The sequence below is a fragment of the Octodon degus genome, unplaced genomic scaffold (assembly GCF_000260255.1).
Source record: "Octodon degus isolate 3935 unplaced genomic scaffold, OctDeg1.0 scaffold00052, whole genome shotgun sequence".
Lineage (NCBI taxonomy): Eukaryota > Metazoa > Chordata > Mammalia > Rodentia > Octodontidae > Octodon > Octodon degus.
The window spans coordinates 8,597,971-8,619,141 of record NW_004524628.1 but is presented as its reverse complement, the minus strand read 5'-3'; the positions used below and the strand labels follow the sequence as shown (position 1 = coordinate 8,619,141).

Below are 21,171 nucleotides of genomic sequence, written 5' to 3'. Positions count from 1 at the left end.
ATCCACTGCAAAACCCTCTCACCTTTTGAAAGAAAGAAAGAAAATCCACCCAGGAGCCCCACTTCCAAGTGAGTCTCATCTGTTGGAGATGAGAATTTTTATTCTCTTCATATCCATGGCCCTATTTCTTCCCTAGTTTTGTTGGTGTTCTGTTTTAATTTAGTGTTTGCCACACTGGTGATTGAACCTAAAGATGCTCTACTGAGCTACATCCCAGCCCCATATATATTTATTTATTTATTTATTTATTTATTTATTTATTTTTGTTACACTGGCCAGGCATGACTTGAACTTGAGACCCTCCTGCCTCTGCCTCCCCAGTGCTGGAATTACAGGCATGAGCCAGGACTCTGGCTGCCCCAGTTGTTCAACAGAGCTCTTATCTTATAGAGCATCTTGCCAGAGCAGGTGAGGTCACTGAGCCTCCTGGGAGAAGTGGTTTCAGCCTCCATCCTGCAGGCAGGAATTACAGTGCACATGACCTCTCCACTGCTGTGGTCACCCGTGGCCCAGGAAGAAGCTGGCCTAAGGGAAGAGCACGCCCTGGGGTAACAGAACAAGGAACACAAACAGGCATGTGGAAGAAGCAACCAGGGGCATCTAAGGACAAAGTGACAAGGGCATCTTTGCTCCTGTGCTCCTCATCCTCCTCCACCTGGGCCAGGACCACCCAGCTCGGAGTCACCACAGATCCCTCCTCAGCAGTCACTCTAGTCTGCTAGGGATCAGGCGACCCGGCTCATGATGGCAGTCTACCCATCCACCCTGCGAGCTGGAGGAACCAGCACTAGTTTCGATGGCTTGTCCTGCATCCCATGGGCCACAGAACCATGGTGAGATGGTGGCGTTACTCTCTGTCGGGCATTGCAAGGCTTCCTTGCCCGCCACAAATGCTGTGTTGGTGTAAGCTCCTACTGAGGGTTTTCCAGCTCCACTACAGCTCTGTCCACAGAGCCCCAAATCCCTGCCACACCTACCTACCCCCATGCCTATGCACCCCCACGCCTACCCACCCACGCCTACCCACCCCTATGCCAACCCACCTGCCTACCCACCCACGCCTACATACCCCCACGCCTACCCACCCCCACACTCTGCTTGAACTTGAGACCCTCCTGCCTCTGTCCCCCAGTGCTGGAATTACAGGCATGAGCCAGGACTCTGGCTGCTCCAGCTGTCCAACAGAGTTCTTATCTTACGGAGAATCTTGCCAGAGTGGGGGGATCACTGAGCCTGCTGGTTTCCAGTCATATCCAGTATGTGGTAAAACCAGAGCTGGGGCTTCTGCCAGAGTGCAGAACCCACCCTTGGGTCTGCATTCCACGTGAGGCCACTCTGAAAGAATCCCCGCAGCTGACGGGCCTGTGGGGGTGGGGACAACTCCCTGAGGCACAGGCTCAGGGTACTCGTGCCCTGACAACTGCCATCCTCTCTGCCCAGAGCTAATGCTCCCTGGACAAGCTGGCTGCCCAGCCTGAACACGAGCGCAAGGCCAAGGTCAGCACCTGCCTGCTGTTTTGGCTCTAGGCCTGCTGGCCAGCCCGGGGAATACCGAGGGTTACCCCAGCTGCCCCCATCAGCTGCAACACAGTGTCCTTCTGCCAAGTGTGAAATGCCCCAAACAGGCTTCTGCCAGTGCCTCAAGAGCATGCCCCGTCAGGGCGTCTGGAATGTGTTCTGGCCCTCTCCAAGGCCATCTGTCCCAGTACAATCCAGGCCTATCTGTGGCATCCACAAAGCAGGCAACCTGAGCCCACCCCACTCCTGTTCCTGACTCCCTGCTGGGCAGAAAGTGGGCACAGGGCAAGCACCAAGGGGTAGACGGGTGGGGAGGAGGTGAGCCCTAAGCCAGGAAAGCCTGGGGTGCTCGGCACAACAACTTGGGGCCCCTTGCTGCAAAAACACCAGGTCTAACCGAAGAGAGCATCAGACCCTCAATTCAAATCAATCTGTGCCCTGCACAGCTGTCAGCCTGGCTCTGGGTCCCAGCTGGTGCCGGAGACCAAGAGCTGGCTGGCAGTCCCAGGACAAGAAGAACATTCTGTGCTTTCCCCGGAGTTCAGCAAGATAACTGTCAGTTCCCATCCTAAGGGGAGAAACTGCCTATTTGCACTATTAGTGTACGTCTGTAACAGTCATGATAAAACTTTAAAAAACCTTTGGTCAATAGGTATTCAAGCTGAAGGATGTTATTGGCTTTGTGATCATGTCTGATGGTAGGAGAAGCCAGTAGACAGCCAAACAGTGCCAGCCCTGAGTGCAGCCAGCTTCCTGCCCCAAATAGAAAGGGCATAGTAATACTGTATCTCAGGTAGCACAGTCACTCTGCGTCTCTGTCTCTGTCTCTGTCTCTGTCTCTGTCTCTGTCTGTCTGTCTCTCTCTCTCTCTCTCTCTCTCTCTCTCTCTCTGTCTCCCTCTCTTCTTAGATAAGTAGTCACACACAAACCATACAGAATTGACAAAACTAAACAAAAAAGGGGGATACAAATGAAGGACCATTTTGTATTTGTATATTCAAAATAGGATAGATATATGTCTACTTCCTCTTAATTCAATGAATAGAGAGATTTGTTCTAATAGTGTTTGTGGACAGGACATCATGTCTGCATCATGTACTATGAATAACCACTAAGAAGATAACAATATGCAATTATTAATTATTGAAACTGTCCTACTAATCGGTTTTGAAACTGTCTCATTTCTATTTGTTTCTCAATAAAATTATTTTTTAAAAAAAGAATTGTGCCATCAAAGAAATTAAAAATCACCCTTAAAGAATGCGTCATAACTGGTTCAGTAATTTTCAGTGTGGGCTCCCAGAAGCCCTGGACACCTCAGAGCTCCAGGGCCTCTGACTTGAAATTCCAGGGAAGGAGACCCGGGTCCCTTAGCGCAGGCCCCAGGGCAGTCGCCAATGAAGAAACCACTGCGCGGTTACGTGAGTCCACAGCAGAAGCGCTACCTTGCCAGAGATAAACTCTGGCTGCACTACTCTCTTGCACAAATTGTAAAGCAAAAAACTGAACAACATTTAATTTTCGGTAGCAGTAAATGCCCACACATAGAGAACGCACAAAATCTGCCAGTAGGACCAAACCTAGCACCGAGCACTTGTAAAACAATCCTGCTACCCATCGTATGCTAGCGCTTCCTACCGCTGCCCCTACGCATTCCCTTTACTATGAACTGAGAGTAAAACCCAAAGCGGGGCACCGAGAAGAAATAAGTGACCTTACATTTTAGAAGAGGGCAGTGCGCTCTTCTCTTTGAGAGGACCCTGAAGGGATGCACCTTCGCCAGACTTTAGATGAAACAAGGGGAGAGCCTGGCAGCGAAACACGACTTACGAGAGAAGGCACTGGGAGGCAGAGTGGGCCGGTGTCCCAGGCCTTCTAATCAGGAAGATCTGAGCGGAAGGAGCCGCCGGGAAGCCGCGCAGCCCGAGCTCTGCGGCAGCAGAAGAGCGCCGCCGAGACAGGAGGGCCGGGCTCCAGGAGCTGAGGAGCCGAAGAGAGGGCGGCCGCGCTGCGATGGGCCCCGAATCTTCCGCGATCAGAAGGGGTGCCGCTCGCGCCAGTCTGCGAACGGAGGGTCCAAAGCGCGCACAGATTGCGCGGGTCACGTCTGTCCCGCTAAAACTGCTCTACTAAGAACTCTGAGTTCCAAGGGCAATCCCAGTAGGAGAAAAGAGTTGAAATAAAAAGACAGACCAGGTAAGCGGGCTTTTCCCCCAGGGATTTTTTAACTCCGTCACACAAGATCCACATTTGATGCCTTCTTGTATTCCTTACGCAGAACTAAGCGCAGCATTACCGTTTGCTAACTGACCACTACAACACTGGCGGGCAGCATGCGGCGCTGTCCTTGCCAAGGTTATAAGACGAGGAAGGTCTCCGTCAGACTCCTCTACACCCCGAGGCTGTCACACAGCGATGCTGGACACTGTCCGTCTGCTCAGATGCCACCGTTTAGCGCAGCTCGGGACCACTTGCCCCTATAGGCGGAAGTCCATCCACTTTACAAGGTTCTGCCTGTTCCCTTTAAAAAGAATAGCGTTGTGCTTGTATCTGCGTGGGAGTCACGTCACTTTCACCTCCTAACTAAATAAAAAAAAAAAAAAAAAAAACCCTTACAATTCACGAGTTGTGTATATTCCAATCATTTTTTTCTATTTGTAGTATGATCATTTCATCAGGAATTAGGCCGTTGGGAACGCTGACTAAACTAAATGCATGTTTAAACAGAAGAACACGTTTAGCTCATACAGATGAACGCAGTTAGGAGAACAGGGTCAGGTGGAGCCGCACATCGCGATAATCGCACCGCTCTGGAAGGCTGAGGCAGGAGGATCACAAGTCCAAGCAACTTAGCAACTTAACAACATGACAAGACCCTGTCACACTACATAAGTGAAAAATACAGAAATAAGCAGAAAACTGAAGGACAGTACAGAAAATGAATGCTTATGCTTATGATAGATAAATAACAAGTATACGCTTATAAAAATATGGTCATAGGGTTGTCCTTTTTAAGGGTATACAAAAAGCACACCTATATCCTGATAACATTATGGGGAGACGTGTTACTGCCCCTATCTTACAGATTGAAAATTAAGAGAACAAGAGACTGGGGCTGTCCCAGAGCTGGGCGTGGGCCTGTCCCCTCTGATCTCAGCGTTCTCACTCCTGCAATGGAAGCATTTTCCATGGTGAGCCTGCGGACTGGGAGTCTCTGGAAAGCTGGGAGGCAGCGCTGCCCAGTACTGAGTGTGGAAGCTGGTGCCTTCCCCTACTGCACACTGAGCAGAGATGCGCACAGAACCGGCAGCAGGAAGCTGTGGAGACAGCCGGGGCTGTGTGCGCAGCCTCAGCTCGGCACATACCTGCAGCAATGTAGGAGCCCCCGCCGACTTTGTAGAGGAGCTGGCTGGAGAAGGGGGCAGCACAGACGATCAGGAAACTGGCGCTCACCACAGCCACCACCCCGAGGAGCATCAGCACTGCCCAGAAGCCACGGTAAACTGGAGGCCCAGGGAAAGCAGGAGAGAAACACACAGTTAGACTGGGGACACAGCCAACTGGCCCAGTGAGCCACTTTGCCCCACATCCCCAACTGTCTTAGCCAATGAACACGGACTCAGAATCACCCATCCTGGCAACCTCCAATAGCCCAGGTGCTTGGAACTCGGGTCCCACACATACCTAACACACTGCAGTCTATTTTTCTGACCAGATTTCCCATCTTGTAAGTGGGAATCCCCAGAATTCTTCCCAGGAAGATCACATATACCTTTTCCACACAAAACCCAGGCTCAAAAAAAAAGCATTCACATTACTTACAAAAATTACCTTGTGCTTTCCACTAGGATGGTGTTTGTGCACCAGAGATCCACTGACAGATGACCAATAAATCACCCCAAGCCCCTAACCAAAAAGGACACTTCCAGGTAGCTCACGGCCCAATGGAAAGCATTCTAAGGCAACAAGAAATGGTTGGCAAAACCATAAATGAAGCTTGCACAGCTCTACTTGCTAAGCAAGTCTGAAATTTTATCACATGAACTTAAGAAATAACTCTTGCAATTAATATTTATACTTAAAGTCCCAATAAGCAGTTCAGGAGTCCCTCAGTCAAGGACAAGCAAGGCGTAATTAATAGAAGCAGCTGGTGATAAATGGACTGTGGGTTTGGTGATATATAGTAATCAAAAGAAAAGGAATTTTAATGATCATTTTTTGTGCTGGATAATTACCAATCTATTAAACAAATTCATCATTTCTCTAAGGCCACCACACTAAAATGAATGCTGCGTGGTGTAATGGGAAAAACACAGCAACACATGGGAGTCAACTGGAGGTTGCTAAAACATTACAACTTTTTAAAGCAAATAAAGAAACTTTATTGAAAAGCCAAGAATTCTGTTTCTCAACAAGCTTCCAAAATGAAAAATGTCAATCTGTTAGAACCTGAGAGAAAAGAGGAGGGAAGGTGTAGAGGGTGATCCATTATGTCAACTTGAGAAGTGTTAAAAGCTTAACTAAAACTAACTCAGCTCAGTAGTTCCACATCCCAGGGCATGGAGGCCCATCCTAGAGTGACTCATCGCTGAAAAGATAGGAAAGGAAACTGAGGAAGGACGACAGAGCGTTCCATTTCCTTGGAGGCGCTCTGGTCCTTGCAGTCATTGCCTGTCTTCCAGGGCAGACTCGTCGGCCTCCACCTTGGATCCTTGAGCCTTCTGGGGTACACTCATCAGCCTTGCCTTGCAGCCCCATCGGCCCCCTGACGTAGACTTTCATGGAGCACTGCAGGGAGCTCCAGACCTTGGACTGGATCCTTCAGTCTCCAGTGCAGATGCCTCTGCACACTTCCTCGTCTGACCTTGGCTGACCATCATAAGCCCGTCATGTGATGTCTTATACATTTGTGCACCTTGTGTTACATCTGTTCCTCTAGTAAAACCCTGACTGATACGAAGGGAAGAAGTGGACAAGAGAAGCCACCACAGCCAAACGGAAAAGGAAAGCTGGGGATTTTGCGTGGCTAAACCCTTCATTTAGGGAGGAAAGGGTGGCTTGCCTGTGCACCAGCCCCGGCCACTGGGGAGGCTTCCATATCTGCCCAGCTGGGGAGCATCCTGCAGCTGCAGGCTTGGCGGAGAACACAGCACAAAGAAACACACTGGGTATCCAAATACATGGGTACTATTATAGGGATGTGGTCAGCCTGAGAAAGAAAACACTGCAAAGGAACCCGCACCTGTAATGCAAAGGTACAGACATTTTTCTTATCAGTATGCTCTAAACAGTGTGGTATAACAATGATTTATATAGCCTTCCTAATATGTTAGTTATGCAGCAGGATGTACACAAATTCTCTCCAAATTCCATACCGTTTGTACAAGGAACTTGATAATCTGTGGATTTGGGGACCCCAAGTTCCAGAACATATCCTTTATGGACACCAAGGGACAACTGTCTTAAAGCCAGCTCCGAGTGTACACTGTGAGCAAGAGACGGTGGACCAAACGGCGGCCATCCCTGCCCTTCCAGAGTTCATTACACAACAGAGGGCTCTCGCACTTTTTATTTTCATCCTTCTCATTTATAGAAAGCGAGGCAGAAACACACAGCAGCAGCCCGAGTGGAAAGCCCAGCGGCCACTCCTAGATCACAAGGAAACCTGGACACGAGTAGGAACTCCCGCGCACGGAGCAAGGCCTCAGGAGTGGGCTGAGGAGGGGAGTCAGACCTCACGGCAAAGACTGGTCAGTTTCATCAGTTTCTATGATTTTGGGTTTGTTTTGTTTTGTTTGGAGGGTTTACCCTTTCTAAATTTTCTTTCTAGGTTTGGCCAACATAGGAACTGTGCAGAAAATGCAAACAGAAAAAACAGTTCAGGAAATCCGCTATTATGGCCCCAGCCCCAGTAAAGGGGCTCCCTAAAAGCCACAGTGAGGGAAAGCCTCATGTTCATTCTCATTCTCTCTCTCTCTCTCTCTCTCTCTCTCTCTCTCTCTCTCTCTCTCTCTCTGTTTTCCTTTCTGTCCTGCTTGCAGTTCAGCTTTAAATACAGCTCCTCAGGCAAGAGAAGGGACCTTCGCTGTGTAAACAGTGGAGGAATCCAGGTCATGTATTTTCTCTTTTGTCTTGCTGTCTTCTTCCGTGGCATAATTGCATAGACTGCCACCTTGCAGAAGGACAAAACTCTAAGAAAAATCCAATCCTGTTAGCCTGAGACTCTGGGAAAGGGGCCACAGCAGCCAGAGGGTGTGAAGGAAATCCAGCACGAGAGAGCAGGAAAAAAGATTCTGGAGTTCTCATTGGAAGCTACACAGCACAAAGCTCACCTGCAAGTTGCACTGACACAGAAAATGCCCAGAGGAGCAGACAAAAGTCTTAGAGAACTGAACCACAGTAAAGCTGCCGAGGACCAGAGCAGGTCCTGAGGAGCACACCACAAACACACCACACAGGATAGACACAGGGCTTTGCAACAAGAAGTTGGCGTTGGAATCTCCACCATGAAAGGAAAAGACAGACTGAGAAGTCCCACCACTTGTTAGAGCAGCAGTAAATCCATATTCTCCAGAGAACTGTGACAGGACACAAGGATGACTGGAATATAAACCTAAAATTACCTGACATTCCAGCAGCCGGGAAACGCTGACAGATTCTCAGTGGAACGGGCAATCAGAAAATGGTGCCAACCCCAGATGATGCTGGGTTATCACGAGCTTTCAAGGCGGTGGCCGCGTGCCTGTAATCGCAGCTCTTGGGAGGCTGTAAACAGGCGGATCACTATGAGTCGGATCTAGTAGTGAGACCCTGAACACCCTGTAGATCCTTCCAAAAAAAAAAAAAAAAAAAATCCTAAACACTTACAATATGAAAAGATGGAAGCAGCAGCCCACACAAAGGCAGCTGATGTTGCTCACGGGCCCACAACTTCTGGCCATGTTTGAAGAGGTGACAGGGAAAAGCCAGAGGATCCCTGGGGAACAGTGGGAGGGTGGTGCAGGTCAAGCTGAATGGGGCACTGGGAGCGGGGCCCGTCCACGTGAGGATGAGTCCAAGTCAAGCACTCTGGATGAGAAGTCAGGTTATGCACAAAGCACAGAGGGCAAAGTAAATGTCTACAAGGGGAGGAGTGCGGCTGGAAGAAAGGCGACACACGGTGAAGGCAAGGGCAGAGCACACCAGGAGCAAACACGCCCCAGCATGCCAGCAGCCAGGCCTGGTCCTCCCTCTGCTCCAGCAAAATAAGCTGACTTTTGACTACAACTCCTGGGTCAGAAGGCAGGGCAACAGATGAGTTCAGACGAAGGGGTAGGGCTGGCTGCTGGGGCCTGGCCCCAGGGACATAGCCTCCAGGTCAGATTCCTGAGTGCTGCTCCCATGGGCTTGATTTTCGTGCCTGTGCTTCGCTCTGCAGAGCATAGCTCCAAGCCTATTGTATCGTTCCTTGGATTTCCTGTTGTCCTAGCTGACTGTTACGCAGCTTTTGCAGGCATCATGTCTTGGTTCCGGAATGAAGACGTCTGGCCACGGTGAAGAAGGGGTGTGTGGAGTTGGGTAGAGTCTGGTCACTACTTACACTAGAACTAAGACCCTCGGAGAAGCTTCAACATGAAGTGAACTGCAGGAACAGGCGTTGGGAGCCAAGGGTGGTCCCGAGGCTCCCCTGTGCACTGAGGGGTCACCCAGCCAGGCCTAGGCTCTATGACGGGAAAGCACTATCTTCCACAGGTTCACAGTGAGGGTTAGCTGAGATAATACGTGAGCGAAGTCCAGAAAGAATGGCTATCACCAGGAAGTCAAGCGGTAACAATTGCTAGAGGCTGTAGTGGAAAAGGAGTTGGTGGGAGTCCAGGCCAGTACAACCGCTAAGGAAATCAGTATGGAGATTCTTCGAAAAGCTAGCACTGGGAGGACCCAGTCAGGTCAGGTGTTCCTCTCCTGGATATTTTTCCAAAAGAACTGAAATCATACCACAATGATATGTGTGCACCCATGTTTATAGCAACACAATTAGTCATAGCTACATCTTGGAAACAACATAAATGCCCATCAGCTGAGGAATGGATAAAAAAAAGTGGTATTTTTACACAATAGAGAACTATTCAACTATGAAAAGGATGAATTTGAGGATTCTGCAGATAAATGGATGCAGCTGAAGTCTATTAGGAAGTGAAATAAATCAGATCCACGTGTGCAAACATCATATGATCTGGCTGGTGTGAGAACTTGAAGGAGTAATGAAAACCTAAAAGGTACGACAGGTACTGTGAAAGACAAAGAAACTGCTCAATGGGAAGGAAAACTGGGAGAGGAAAAGGAGGAATGGAAGAAGGGAAAGATACACTTGGGTATATATGCAGAATACTTTGGAGAGCTGTATTGTCAATTTCTGCTGGTCTTTTGAAAGGAGTAGTTCGTGCTTAATTTTTTTAACTCTGATTTTTTTTTTCCTCTTTTGAATTTTTTGTAAATTCTTATTAGTATTTTTTTTAAATGAATCTCACATGTTTATATCTGGCAATGTGAACAACTCATTTGAAGACAGCATCATGTAATGCAGCAACCGTGGCTGAATTCCTATTTGTTTAGCAAAATCGTAAATCATTTCTAATGCTGCTTTTTGCTTTATTGTTCTCTATTTTATATTCTTTAAAAATACGTATGTGTGCATTGTGGCTCTGTGCAGCAGGCCTGCCAACGCGTCTGCCGTGGATCCCATCAGTGAGCCCACCTTAAAATAAAACATCCTTACTAATGACGCAGTTGACATTAACAACTACAGTGTCATGCCATGACCTAGGATGGGGATTCCCTACCACGTAGTCAGACCATCCCTAGACACGCGCGCATGTGCGTGTGTGTAGCTTGACAGAAAAGATATTATTGTCCGGTTAATATTTCCTGTTGTTTCACACTCTTAGTGGGGAATATGCCTCAGAGAAATCTGAATTTGTTTCCTTTTTCATTTACAAGAACCTGCGAACACCATACAGCCTCGTCACTGACAGATGTGGACTATACCAAGGGAAACACCCCAAAAGTCCACTTTGTGCAATTCTGTATTTAACTTAAGCAATCCTGACCTCTTATTAATTCCTGTTGATACAGGAAGCAAGATTTATGATGTAAATGGACCTACAGGTAATCTGTATCAGCATTCATTGGGTTAATTAAAATGAAGTTTCATCTGAATTCATGAAAAGTAAAAATTAAAGACTATTCCTAAAGAAATTAAATTATGTCTCTTTTAAATAAGGTAGACTGACCCAGCCATGCCCTTTGGCCAGGCGCTGCAATGAGGGAGACTCCACATGGGTGTCATCTAAAAGGCTCATTCTGACGTTATTTTCCTAGCCAGTTTAAGCCATGCCCTCAGAGTGTCACCTGCACTGGCCATTTACTTCGTAACTTCACACTAGACCTAGACAGCCATCAGCTCCAGGAGCACTGAAATAGAACAATGACACATGCTCTACACCATGTTATAGTTTTACGTTTTCCCTTGTGCACAGGGTTTTCCCATTTTTACTTACAAAGTACACTGTTGTGTATTTGTAGGGAAAATTCAAGTCATTAGAGATCATCTAGCTTGTTCAGGAAGAGTGCTGATGGAGCACAAACCACATTCCTGATGTGTCAGCTTAATAAAATACACATAAGATAAAAGATATCAAGTGTGTTGCAAATTCAAATTTTAGATTCAACTATGTGTCAAAGGAGTCCATATCTTGATAATACCTGAAAGGCCAAATTCCAGAATGACAAGCAGGGAGGGTAGGGAATCATTGTTAAGAATTCTTCCTGGAGGGCCCGGGAGATGGCTCAGCAGACTAAGTGCTTCCCTGGCAATTGCAAGGGCCTTAGTTCAATCCCCGGTTCCGACAAAAAAAAAAAAAAAAAAGAATTCTTCATGGAGAAAACACATCACCTAAAATTAGAGGTCAGCGAACATCATGAAATGGAGTGAGCTGGTAATTACGAGCATTGATATGTGCTCATGTGGACGTGCGTGTGTGTGTGTGTGTGTGTGTGTGTGTGTGTGTGTGTGTCTGGGGTGTGTTCATATTCCCAGGATAGAGAAGGTGTGATCAACAGTAAATGTTTAAATACAAATTCTTAAAAATTTTAATAAAAGATACAATGCCATTAATCCCCTTCAAAATATGCCCCCTTGCTTCAAATATACTTACCCACTGTTCTTGGCACTTTCTGGTGCGGTTCTGGAGGCGTCTTTTTGACACTTCATGAGTGTCTTTCTGGCTACCTCCATGTTCTGAATCAACTCAGAGAATGTATGTCAACCTCCTGTGACACACACATGTACGCCAAGGCAAGGCAGAAGGGAATCAAGAGGAAACAAGAGAAGCCATCTCTTCCTCCGTGAGGCTGTGTGCAGGCTGCTGCCCTAGGGCGGCGCAGGCCTCGCACCCCCAGCCCCAGCCAGGCCCATGAACCAATCACAGACCTCAGATTTGGCAGCTGCTGACAAGCGCGCCGCTTGCGACCATGTGCAGCGCTGGGGAGCCGTCCAGGCACAGAGTGCAACAGTGGCCTGACCAGGTCGCCAGTCCGGCAGCACCGGTTCGAGCAGAACCAGAAACTCCGCTTGGCCCAAGCACTCTCCTGCAGGCACCCTCACACGAGAGTCAGGACACTGCATGACAAGGACACACGCACACCCATTGTTACAGCCGCACCACGTCTGAGAGTACGTCCTGGAAGTGGCCTCTGTGCCCATCAATATCTGAATGGATAAAGAAGATAAGGAGTGTACACACAGGGGAGCAGAACTGTGCCGTGAACGGTAAGTGGGAGGCACAGGAAGGAAAACAGACCACCTGGGGACCACTGCGGCGCTAAGGGACATACGTCAGGCACATGCTCCAGCACCACACGGCTTCTCTTAGATGAGAATCTCGAAGTACGATACAGATGATTTCAAAAGCGAAATGAAGGCAGATGATTAGAAACAAGGAGGCCGATTTTGTGGAAATGGGAAGGCAGTAAGAGACAGGGGAGGGCGAGGGGAGGGCAGGACACACAGAAAGAGGTATAACGTGCTACGCCACTGCACCCACTCACTCCCCTCAAGGAACGTGGTCATCACACACTGCAAACTTGTACTCATAAACACACAGGACCATCAGTATAGCTCAGCAGACTAAGCACCTGCGTAGGCAAGCGCAAGGACCAGGGTTTGATCTAGGCTCCACATGCCACACTGGCCCCGCCGCTGGGTCACTGAGCTGGCCACTGAGACCAGACATGGTGGCACATGCCTGTAATCCCAGCGCTGGGGAGGCTGAGACAGGAGGATCATTATGAGTCTGAACTATGTAGTGAGACTCTGTACCAAATACATTTTAAAAAGGGAATTAAAAAAAAAAAAAACAAGATAAAGATACAAGGCATGCAAGAGGAAATGAATCCCATACAAGCTGCAAAGTTGTTGCCACCTGGATCCCTACGAGCGAGAAGCTGGCACTTGTGGAAGAGAAGTGAGGGTGAAGGAATGGATGTTAACAGTTATTAGTAAGAGCATCAGGGACAGGCGACATTCTATCCTTGGGCTGGAAATAGCAGGGCCGGAAGTGAACCAAGAACACCAGAGACTCCTAGGAGGGTCCCTGCCCAGCTCCAAACATACAGCAGGAGAGCCAAATTCACGGACTCCACCTGTGGAGGGTTGTTGAAAGAGTAAGACCCAAAAGGTACAAAAGATATAGGGAAAAGGAAAAAAAAAAACAAAACTACTCAAAAGGAAAGAACGACAGGAGTGGGGGGAAAGAGAAAAGAAGGAAGAGAACACACACACACACACACACACACACACACACGATAGCTAAGAAAACTGTACTACTCATTTCTATTAGTTCATTGAAAGGAACAGTGAATGCTTATACTGTTTTATCAGTTTTGCATACCTGTACCTGGTAATCTGAGCAACTACTTGGAAGGCAACAATATACAGCATAATAACCCTTGTTGGGCTGGGCAGATGGCTCAGCAGCCTAAGAGCCTGCCTGGCAAGCACAAGGACCGGGTTCCATCCCCAGCACCACATGCCATGCTGGACCTGCAGCCCTCTGCATGCCCTGCCCGCTACCGAAACATGGTGCGGTGGTGCACTCCTAAAATGCCAGTGCTGGGACTGCTGAGACAGGAGGATCACTATGAGTCTGAGCTGAGTAGTGAGACCCTGTACCCAATAAATAAATCTTTAACAAGGCTTTTTTAAAAATTTATACTATAACAACCACCGTTAATTTCCTATCATGTTATTTTGAAATTCTGTATCATTTTTCCTGGTTTTTAAATCTCTTTAATATAACAGTAAGTGGAAAGACCACTTTCTTGAGGTGCTCTTTTGAACATGAAATTGGCATCTGCGTGCCCAAGGCTTTGGCCAGGCGGTGGTCAGTCACTACAGCACAGGCTTAGCTGCGCAGGGGCGAGCATTTGCGCTAAGATCCCATGGCCACTGGCGCTTCCTTTTCTTGTCTTTCAGATGATTTGCTGCTATCCGTTCCAACATTCTAGAACTCACATTTCCCCAGGAAATCTTGAGCCCAGTTCTTACACAATGCTGTGATTCATCCAGGAGTCTTTGGGGCTCAAAGTATTTGGGGCTCAAAGTATCACAGTTTCTATCAGTTCCACACTAGAAAGTTTTGTCCCTTGAAAACATCAAGGTGACTTGGTAGTTACCCTCCATTTGCAGCGGAGATGCGCAGCCACAGAAATGACGAGCAGCTCAGCTGACTCCCGTCCTCCCACTCACCCAGGTGCCGGCATCCATGGGCGGGCTACCTGGCATCAGGCACTTTGGTAAAATAAGCAATCGCTGGTGTCTCCAAATCAAGAATGTGTAATAAACGCCATCAAGCAGTACAGGAGGACGGAAATGCCCAGGCTGACGACTGTCACCAGCAGCTATGGCGGTTCCCGCAGGAGTAGAGGAGGAGACCAGGTCTGGTCAGCACTTTGCAGAGGGACGAGAGAGAAGGGGTGACCGGACCCAGAGCCCACCCTGGGGAAGGCACAGATGGAGGAGCCCGAGGAGAAGAGGGGCGCGCGGCGCAGAGATCCTGCAGAACACAGCCAAGTCAGGTGTGAGGGGAGTGGCCGCAGGAGGCGTGGAGAAGACCGGAAACGTGCGGTCTTCTTCCGGGGGAACAGTTTTTGACCAAAGTTTGGTAATCTTCTCCAAAATATTATATGGGAAAAATCACTCATTCACTTCAATGAAACTTGCTCTCCCCTCCGCCCCCAGGCACGCAGAGCTTCAACGTGTTAATACCAACACGCTAAGGAGAAGTGCGCGGTCGGGTTTTGCACGACTGTGTTTTCAGCGTGAAAGGCAGATAAAGGAGAGGGGAAGTGATCCCATACCGCCTTTCCTTTCTTTTAGAATTTTGCATTTTTCTAATCTATTTTTGTGAAGAGGTAAAATAATTTGAGATAAGGAATCAAAAATTAAAAGTCTGCCAAAACTTTGTGGAGCCCACCCTGCCACCTGGGGGACAAAAACACGCAGGCAGGCCTTGCCAAGGATCTGGAAGGCGCAAAGGAAGGCAGGGAAGCATTTTGGGCAGCAGGGGCAGCGCGGAGATGCGAAGAGCCCCTGGGTGGCGGCCCCGTGCCCGCAGCAGGTGCTGGGGGAGGAGCAGAGTCAGGCGCTGTGTCGGCTGCGTTGTGACCTTAAGGCCTGGCATGTCCCAGCCCGTCCCGTGTCAGATGACTGACTTCTCACAAACCACACAGCAGGGAGGTCACTGGTACCTTCTGGCGTGTGTCTAGCTTCTGCGTGTTGCTTCTGTGTGACGAATGAACCCGGGTGTCACCCCGGAATACGACTCCCTGATGTACTGAGCATGTTAAATTAATGAAGCGTGGAAAGTAACAGGCTCCAGAAGAGACTGTCCTTCGACAGTTCCTCACCTGTGTAACTCCAGCCCTTCCAGGGAGAAAGGAGTTGCCATGGGGTCTCCCCTGAGTTTGCAGGTAACAGCCCTTTATTGCAGGAAGAAAGACTGAGCCCTCCCCTGTGGACACCTGAGCAGAATTCTCGCATTGTGCTGCCTTGTGTTTAGGTCCCATCAGGATTCCTCAGAGAATTATTTCCAACCCTTAGCTACTCTGCAGAGCCCACAGACCTCGCCCTTGGCTACTGGAAGTTTCCCAAAGCCCAATGAATTTGCCTGAAAGTCATGCACCATTGCCTTAAATTATCTGTGCTCCTTCAGCTCCCCCGCCCCAGGAAAGGCGCATAAGCTCGGGACTCGGGCTGGGCGGGGTCCCACCCTTTGCAGTGGCCTTCGTGCCCGACACGCACATGTGCATCTTCTCTATTACTCTGCCTGCTGTCAGCTCACGTCAGGGAGCCTTAGCTGAAAGCATGATCCTCAGGGTCAGACTCGTTATTCACCAAGCCAAAGAGCCAGCCCCCACGGGCGTCTGTCCCTGGTGCGGCCACCGCTCCAGCTTTGCCGGGATGCCTCTGCAGCCGCAGCGCACCCTGCTCCCTGCCCTGACCACTGCTTGCGCTGTGTTCCGTGGAAGCCAACCGTTCAGCAGCCTCCATGCTTCCCACTCGCTTCCCTACACAAAGGTGAGCTGTAAGCCCCACAGTCACCTCAGCCCTCCCTCACGTGGTCCTAGTGACTGACAGACAGCGTGCCCCTGCGACAATGAACTGCACGCAGAACTTCTGTCTCTCTGCTGGAAAGGACCAGCCCTTCGGAAGTGCCCATGAGGAGCAGAGAATTGGGCCGGACAAATAGCTCAGCGGACAAAGCACCTGCAAGCAGGGGCAGGGGCAGGGGCAGGAGCTGGGGTGCGATCCCCGGGCCTGCTGTGCCAACCCCGCCCCCGAGGCGCACTGAGACAGCAACTGAGACTGGGCGTGGTGGCGCACGCCTGTAATCCCAGCTCTTGGGAGGCTGTAAACAAGCGGATCACTGAGAGTCTGATCTAGTAGTAAAACCCTGGACACCCTGTAGACCCTTCCCTAAAATAAAATTTTTTAAAAAAGGAGCAGAGAATCGTGGCAAAGATCAGAGTGTCCCCAAAGCCCCGCCCTGCTTGGTGTGCAGGGGTTGGCGTCCCGTGCTGCTGGCTATGGTAGGACGTCCCGGGAATACTTGCCCCCCTCCCTGGCCACGCAGTACAGCACACGGTCACAGGGACCCTCACATCACACAGTCGCTGGTGTGCTGGAGATGCGTCAGCACTCTGCGTTCCTCCAGACGCTTCACTCCCCTCAACAGTACGGAGTCAACCCTGGCCCGGCCTTGGGCGAATGTGGAACAACGAATTTCAGTATTAGGAAAAGCATCTGATACACTCTTCTTTTAAAGTAACTCCATTTTACAATCACATTGGTTGCATTCCTGTAACCCTAAAGTTGTCTTCAAAGAGCAAAATATGGTAAAAGAGTAACTGCTATGGACTCCTTACGCCAAAACTGAGACGTGAGCCATCCACCTGCCCAAATTGTCCCCGAGCCACGAGGCTGTGCTCCCAAGGATCTCCTGCCTGGGGGAGCACACGACACAGCTCCCTGACAGTGCTATCAAGGGGTTAGTGCAGAGCGAGGAGGATGCAGCCACCTGCTGGCGGTCATCCTGGAGCAAGAGGCTTGAGTCTCACACTTTCCCGGCCTCCTACCCCCCTTGCAAGCATCTGACTGGGGCGGCCACACACGAGACGGCGCCCCACCCGAGGAAGGCCCAGCGGGGGCTGCGCGGCCATCCCAGTAAGGCGGCCCGTGCCTTTTCACCAGCACGCGCTTGCTGGACACAGGGACGGCCCTCCCTGGGAGGAGTCGTCCTCAAGAGCATACCGCAGGTCCCTTTCTCATGCCTTCCCTGCTCTTTCTCTGCCCTCCCTCTCTCAATCCCTTCCCATTTCAGAGCATTCCGGCTCCTACATCCTCGTATTTATCTTTTATTTTTCTCTTTATTTATACTTATGGCTCCATCTAAGGGGAGCCATGTGACACTGACATTTCTGTGTCTGATTTACATCACTTAAAGTAAGGTGTTAAGGTGCATCCATTCTCCTACCAATGTGTCAAGTTTACCCTTCTTTACAGCAGCATAGTACTCCGCGGTGCATACATCGCACATTCTCTTTATTCATTCACCTTTGTGGGCCACACGGGCTGCTCCCAGGATTTAGCTGCTGTGAACCGCGCTGCTGTAAGGATGGGTGAGCACCAGTCGCCGTGAGGTGGCGACTTCACGCCCTGGGAAGGTACCTAGCAGGAGACTATGTGCATAGGTAGGATTTCTAAGGCAGAAGGCTCCTTTCCACCGCAGCCTCACCAGCATTTGTTCCTATTTGTTTTTCAGGACGGCCATTCTTGGAAATGAAGCCATGCGATGGTGGTCTTAGCAAGTTTTGTAAAATAACAACTATTTTTTTAATAAATTATCAATGTTAATAAACTTTAAAAAGCAGATAAAAGAAACAAAAATAAGAACGTGCAGCTTCTCAGGGACAACAGCGCTGCCTGTGGGATGTCCCCACCCGCCGACAGTCCCCACAAGTCTGGCTGCTTCTCAGGGCGCCGCGGCTCAAGCACTGCTGACGGCCAGCATGTGTGAAGCAAACCCGGAGCAGCCCGGCGAGATAAGCTGCGCTCGGCTTCCAGGATGCGGTTTCTTGAGTAAGAGACACCCGAAGGACACACAGGAGCAAGTGAAGGATGGGAAACGGGAAACGCGGAGATGCAGCTCCCAGGATGGAAGGGGATCAGGGAGGCGGGGGCGCCGGGCAGGGCGGGGGGCGGGGGGAAGAGGGGCGGGGAGAGCGCCAGAGAGGCTGTCCCGGGCCAGCATCGATAGAAACGTGCCCTGGCGAGAGACTTTCACTGGGGAAGAAGCAGAGGAGAAGGAGGAGCAGAGGAGGACAAGGAAGAGGAAGAAGAAAGGTCAGAGGAGGGGGGGGGAGGGGGGGGCACTGGCGGGCTTACCCTGCCCTCGACAGCCTGGCACCCAGGCCCCGCCCCATCTCCACGGTGCCCCTGCACCACCATCCTTTCTTCCCACCAGGGCTCCATAGGCTGCCTCTGGCCGTCCCCTGGCCTCGAACACGGCTCGCAGCACCTCCCCGGGGCACAGCGCCAGCCTCTGCCCAGCAAAGGCCTGCGTATCTGCCCCTCCCGGCATCTGAAGCATCAATGGCAGCAACCAGGGTCCACTTGTGCCCTGGGGGGGCTGGGGCGCGTGCATCTTGGGACCCACTGCTGTCAACTGAACACCAAGAGGGTCCCTTTGCTAGGTGTGTGCCTTCTCATCCACCACGGCCACTGCAATGGTGCCGGCGGGCTGGCGCCGCTCTTTCCCCGCGCACTGAACGGTTTGGGGGTGAGGATGAAGAAGCCCGTCCCGGGCTCCGAGCCGGCGCGCACCTGGCATCAGGACTGGACCGGAGGCTTGCACACAGCCCCGGCCCTCTTTACATTTTTATGTTGCCAAGCAGATGCCCAATTTGCTACTCCCAGGGAATCGAGACCACAAACTTGCCCCTAGGCTCCACTCTCTGCTGGGCTTCTGCCCAGCCCCAAGCAAGGCATCAGGAACCCCACCAAAGCAGCTCTCTGCGCGAAGGAGCCCACATCAGCCCTTAGGCTACCCCATGAGCTCTTGCTGCACATCCTACTTACTTCCCGGTAGCTCCACACACAGCCCACAGTCCACTTCCCTTCACGCGCGGCCCTGTGGCCCACCTTCCTCCACGCACAGCTCAGTGATCCACCTCCCTCCACGCGCAGCTCGGTGATCCACCTCCCTCCACGCGCAGCTCAGTGATCCACCTCCCTCCACGCAGGGCCCAAGTGCACGGTCCAGTGATCCACTTCCCTCCACGCACGGCCCCGTGGCCCACCTCCCTCCACGCGCAGCTCCGTGATCCACCTCCCTCCACGCGCGGCCCGGTGATCCACCTCCCTCCACGCACGGCCCCGGTGATCCACTTCCCTCTATGCACGGAAACGCGGCCCACCTCCCTCCATGCGTGGCCTTGTGGTCCACACCGCTGTACTGTTTGTTCTTCCCTTTCCACTATACTGCAACACCAAGGAGAATTCAGGGGACAGCCTGCATTCCCCGGATCAGAACTCCGCATACAGTAGGCACTCAATAATATCCTCTGATTAATCTAATCCTCACTTTCTCCTGACTACAGCTCTGAGGCTCTGGGCAGGAGCAATGATGTTCAAAGAGAAGAGAGCCTGAGCGAGCTCTGCGGTCCTCTCGTGTCCGCCTGGTGTGCATGAAAGCAGGCCACAGGAGGAGCCCCGCCATGCCACAGTGGGCGGCAGAGTGCGGCCGGGGAGGCCACAGCTGCCTCCCTGTCTTCCCAGGTCCCACATCTGAGGACTTCGCTGCTAACTGCAGCTCAAAAATATGCAGAAGAAAGGTGCATCTGCGCTCTACATGTAAGTGTCCTTTCTGGTCACTAGTCCCCCAAACAGCACATCTGGAGAAGAGTTAAAAAAACAAGGAGGAGGATGTGCTTAGGCTTTGTGCAAGGCAGACAGCATTTCACAACAGGAATGGAGAGCGCTCAGGATCCCATGCCCAGAGGGTGTCTTGGAAGTCTACTGGGGGGCGGTGACTGTAACTGCAAATGGCACGCAGACTCTGGGCCTGGACACGATCGACGTTTGGAAAGGAGCTTTGGTGGTCACCAAGAAGGAGGTTTGTTCCTGGCCCTGGAAGACCCCTATGGTGAGAAGTGATTTCCACTGCATGCTTGGGGGTCACCCATCCCCTGTGGAAAGCCAGGCCACACTGACTTTAGTTCTTGGGTCCAGATTGTTACCACCTCCTATTGAAGCCACGTTCTATACCCTGCAGCCCAATCCTGGGGAGCCCAGGAAGAAGTAGAGAACACAAAGCTGTACCCCTGAAGCACCCGCTTGGCCACCGCTCTGCTCCTGCACATGGGAAGCGCAGTGCTGAGCCCAGGGCGCCGCACACAGGACCAGCACCCACATTTCTGCTCGCTCTGGACTCAAGTCTCCAGTCACTGCTGGGCTGCTTCATTCACTTCTCTGCTGCATTCTGCCTCGTGTAGTGAAATGTTTGCCTGCTCCGGGGGCTGCTCTGAGGGAACCCTGTTTGCCCACCTGCTCCCTGCTCCCCAGTGGCTCTTCCCGGCCCAAGACTTGGCCACTTGCAAAGGCCCGGCTTTTGGGGCCCAGGTCTCACGTCCCCAGCACCCTGCAGCCCTGCCACTTTCCAGCCTCACAGTTTTGGCTTTCTCCTCTTGGAGAATGAAAAGGAAAGAGGAAAATGGGGTGGGCTTGGCTCTCTGGAGCAGCACCAGGCGACAGAATGTGCTGGAAAGTGGACCGGTCCCTAGGGGAGAAAAGGCATGGTTGGGAAAAGAGTCCTGGCATGCATCTGAGTGACTGCACACTTGGCTTCTATTCGCTGGTGGACCTGGCTGATTCAGCCACAGGGCAGGAGGCCCAGAGTGTCTGATAAAGCCTCAGAGTACACGGGCTGCAGGTGCCGGAGGGTGGGCCTCGACGTGGGGCCCTGGGGCAGAGGTGGCTAGTGGGTCCTCACAGCTTCAGCTTCGCCAATGCAGGGTCCGCTCCCTCCTGCCCCTCATCTCTGCCTTCTTGGGAGCCCT

At 51.0% G+C, this 21,171-nt stretch overlaps 1 protein-coding gene across 2 annotated transcripts in view; it reads right to left on the bottom strand.

Annotated features, from left to right (window-relative positions):
* Tmem182 (transmembrane protein 182) overlaps positions 1 to 21,171 on the bottom strand; it is a 43,514-nt gene that overhangs the window by 13,857 nt on the left and 8,486 nt on the right. Inside the window, exon 4 of one of the 2 annotated variants that reach the window (XM_004633202.2) lies at positions 4,884 to 5,021. The exons of the other annotated variant lie outside the window; for it this stretch is intronic. Within the exon in view, the coding sequence (XP_004633259.1) occupies positions 4,884 to 5,021 (138 nt within the window). The remainder of the gene's footprint in view (positions 1 to 4,883; positions 5,022 to 21,171) is intronic. 2 annotated transcript variants of the gene reach the window in all.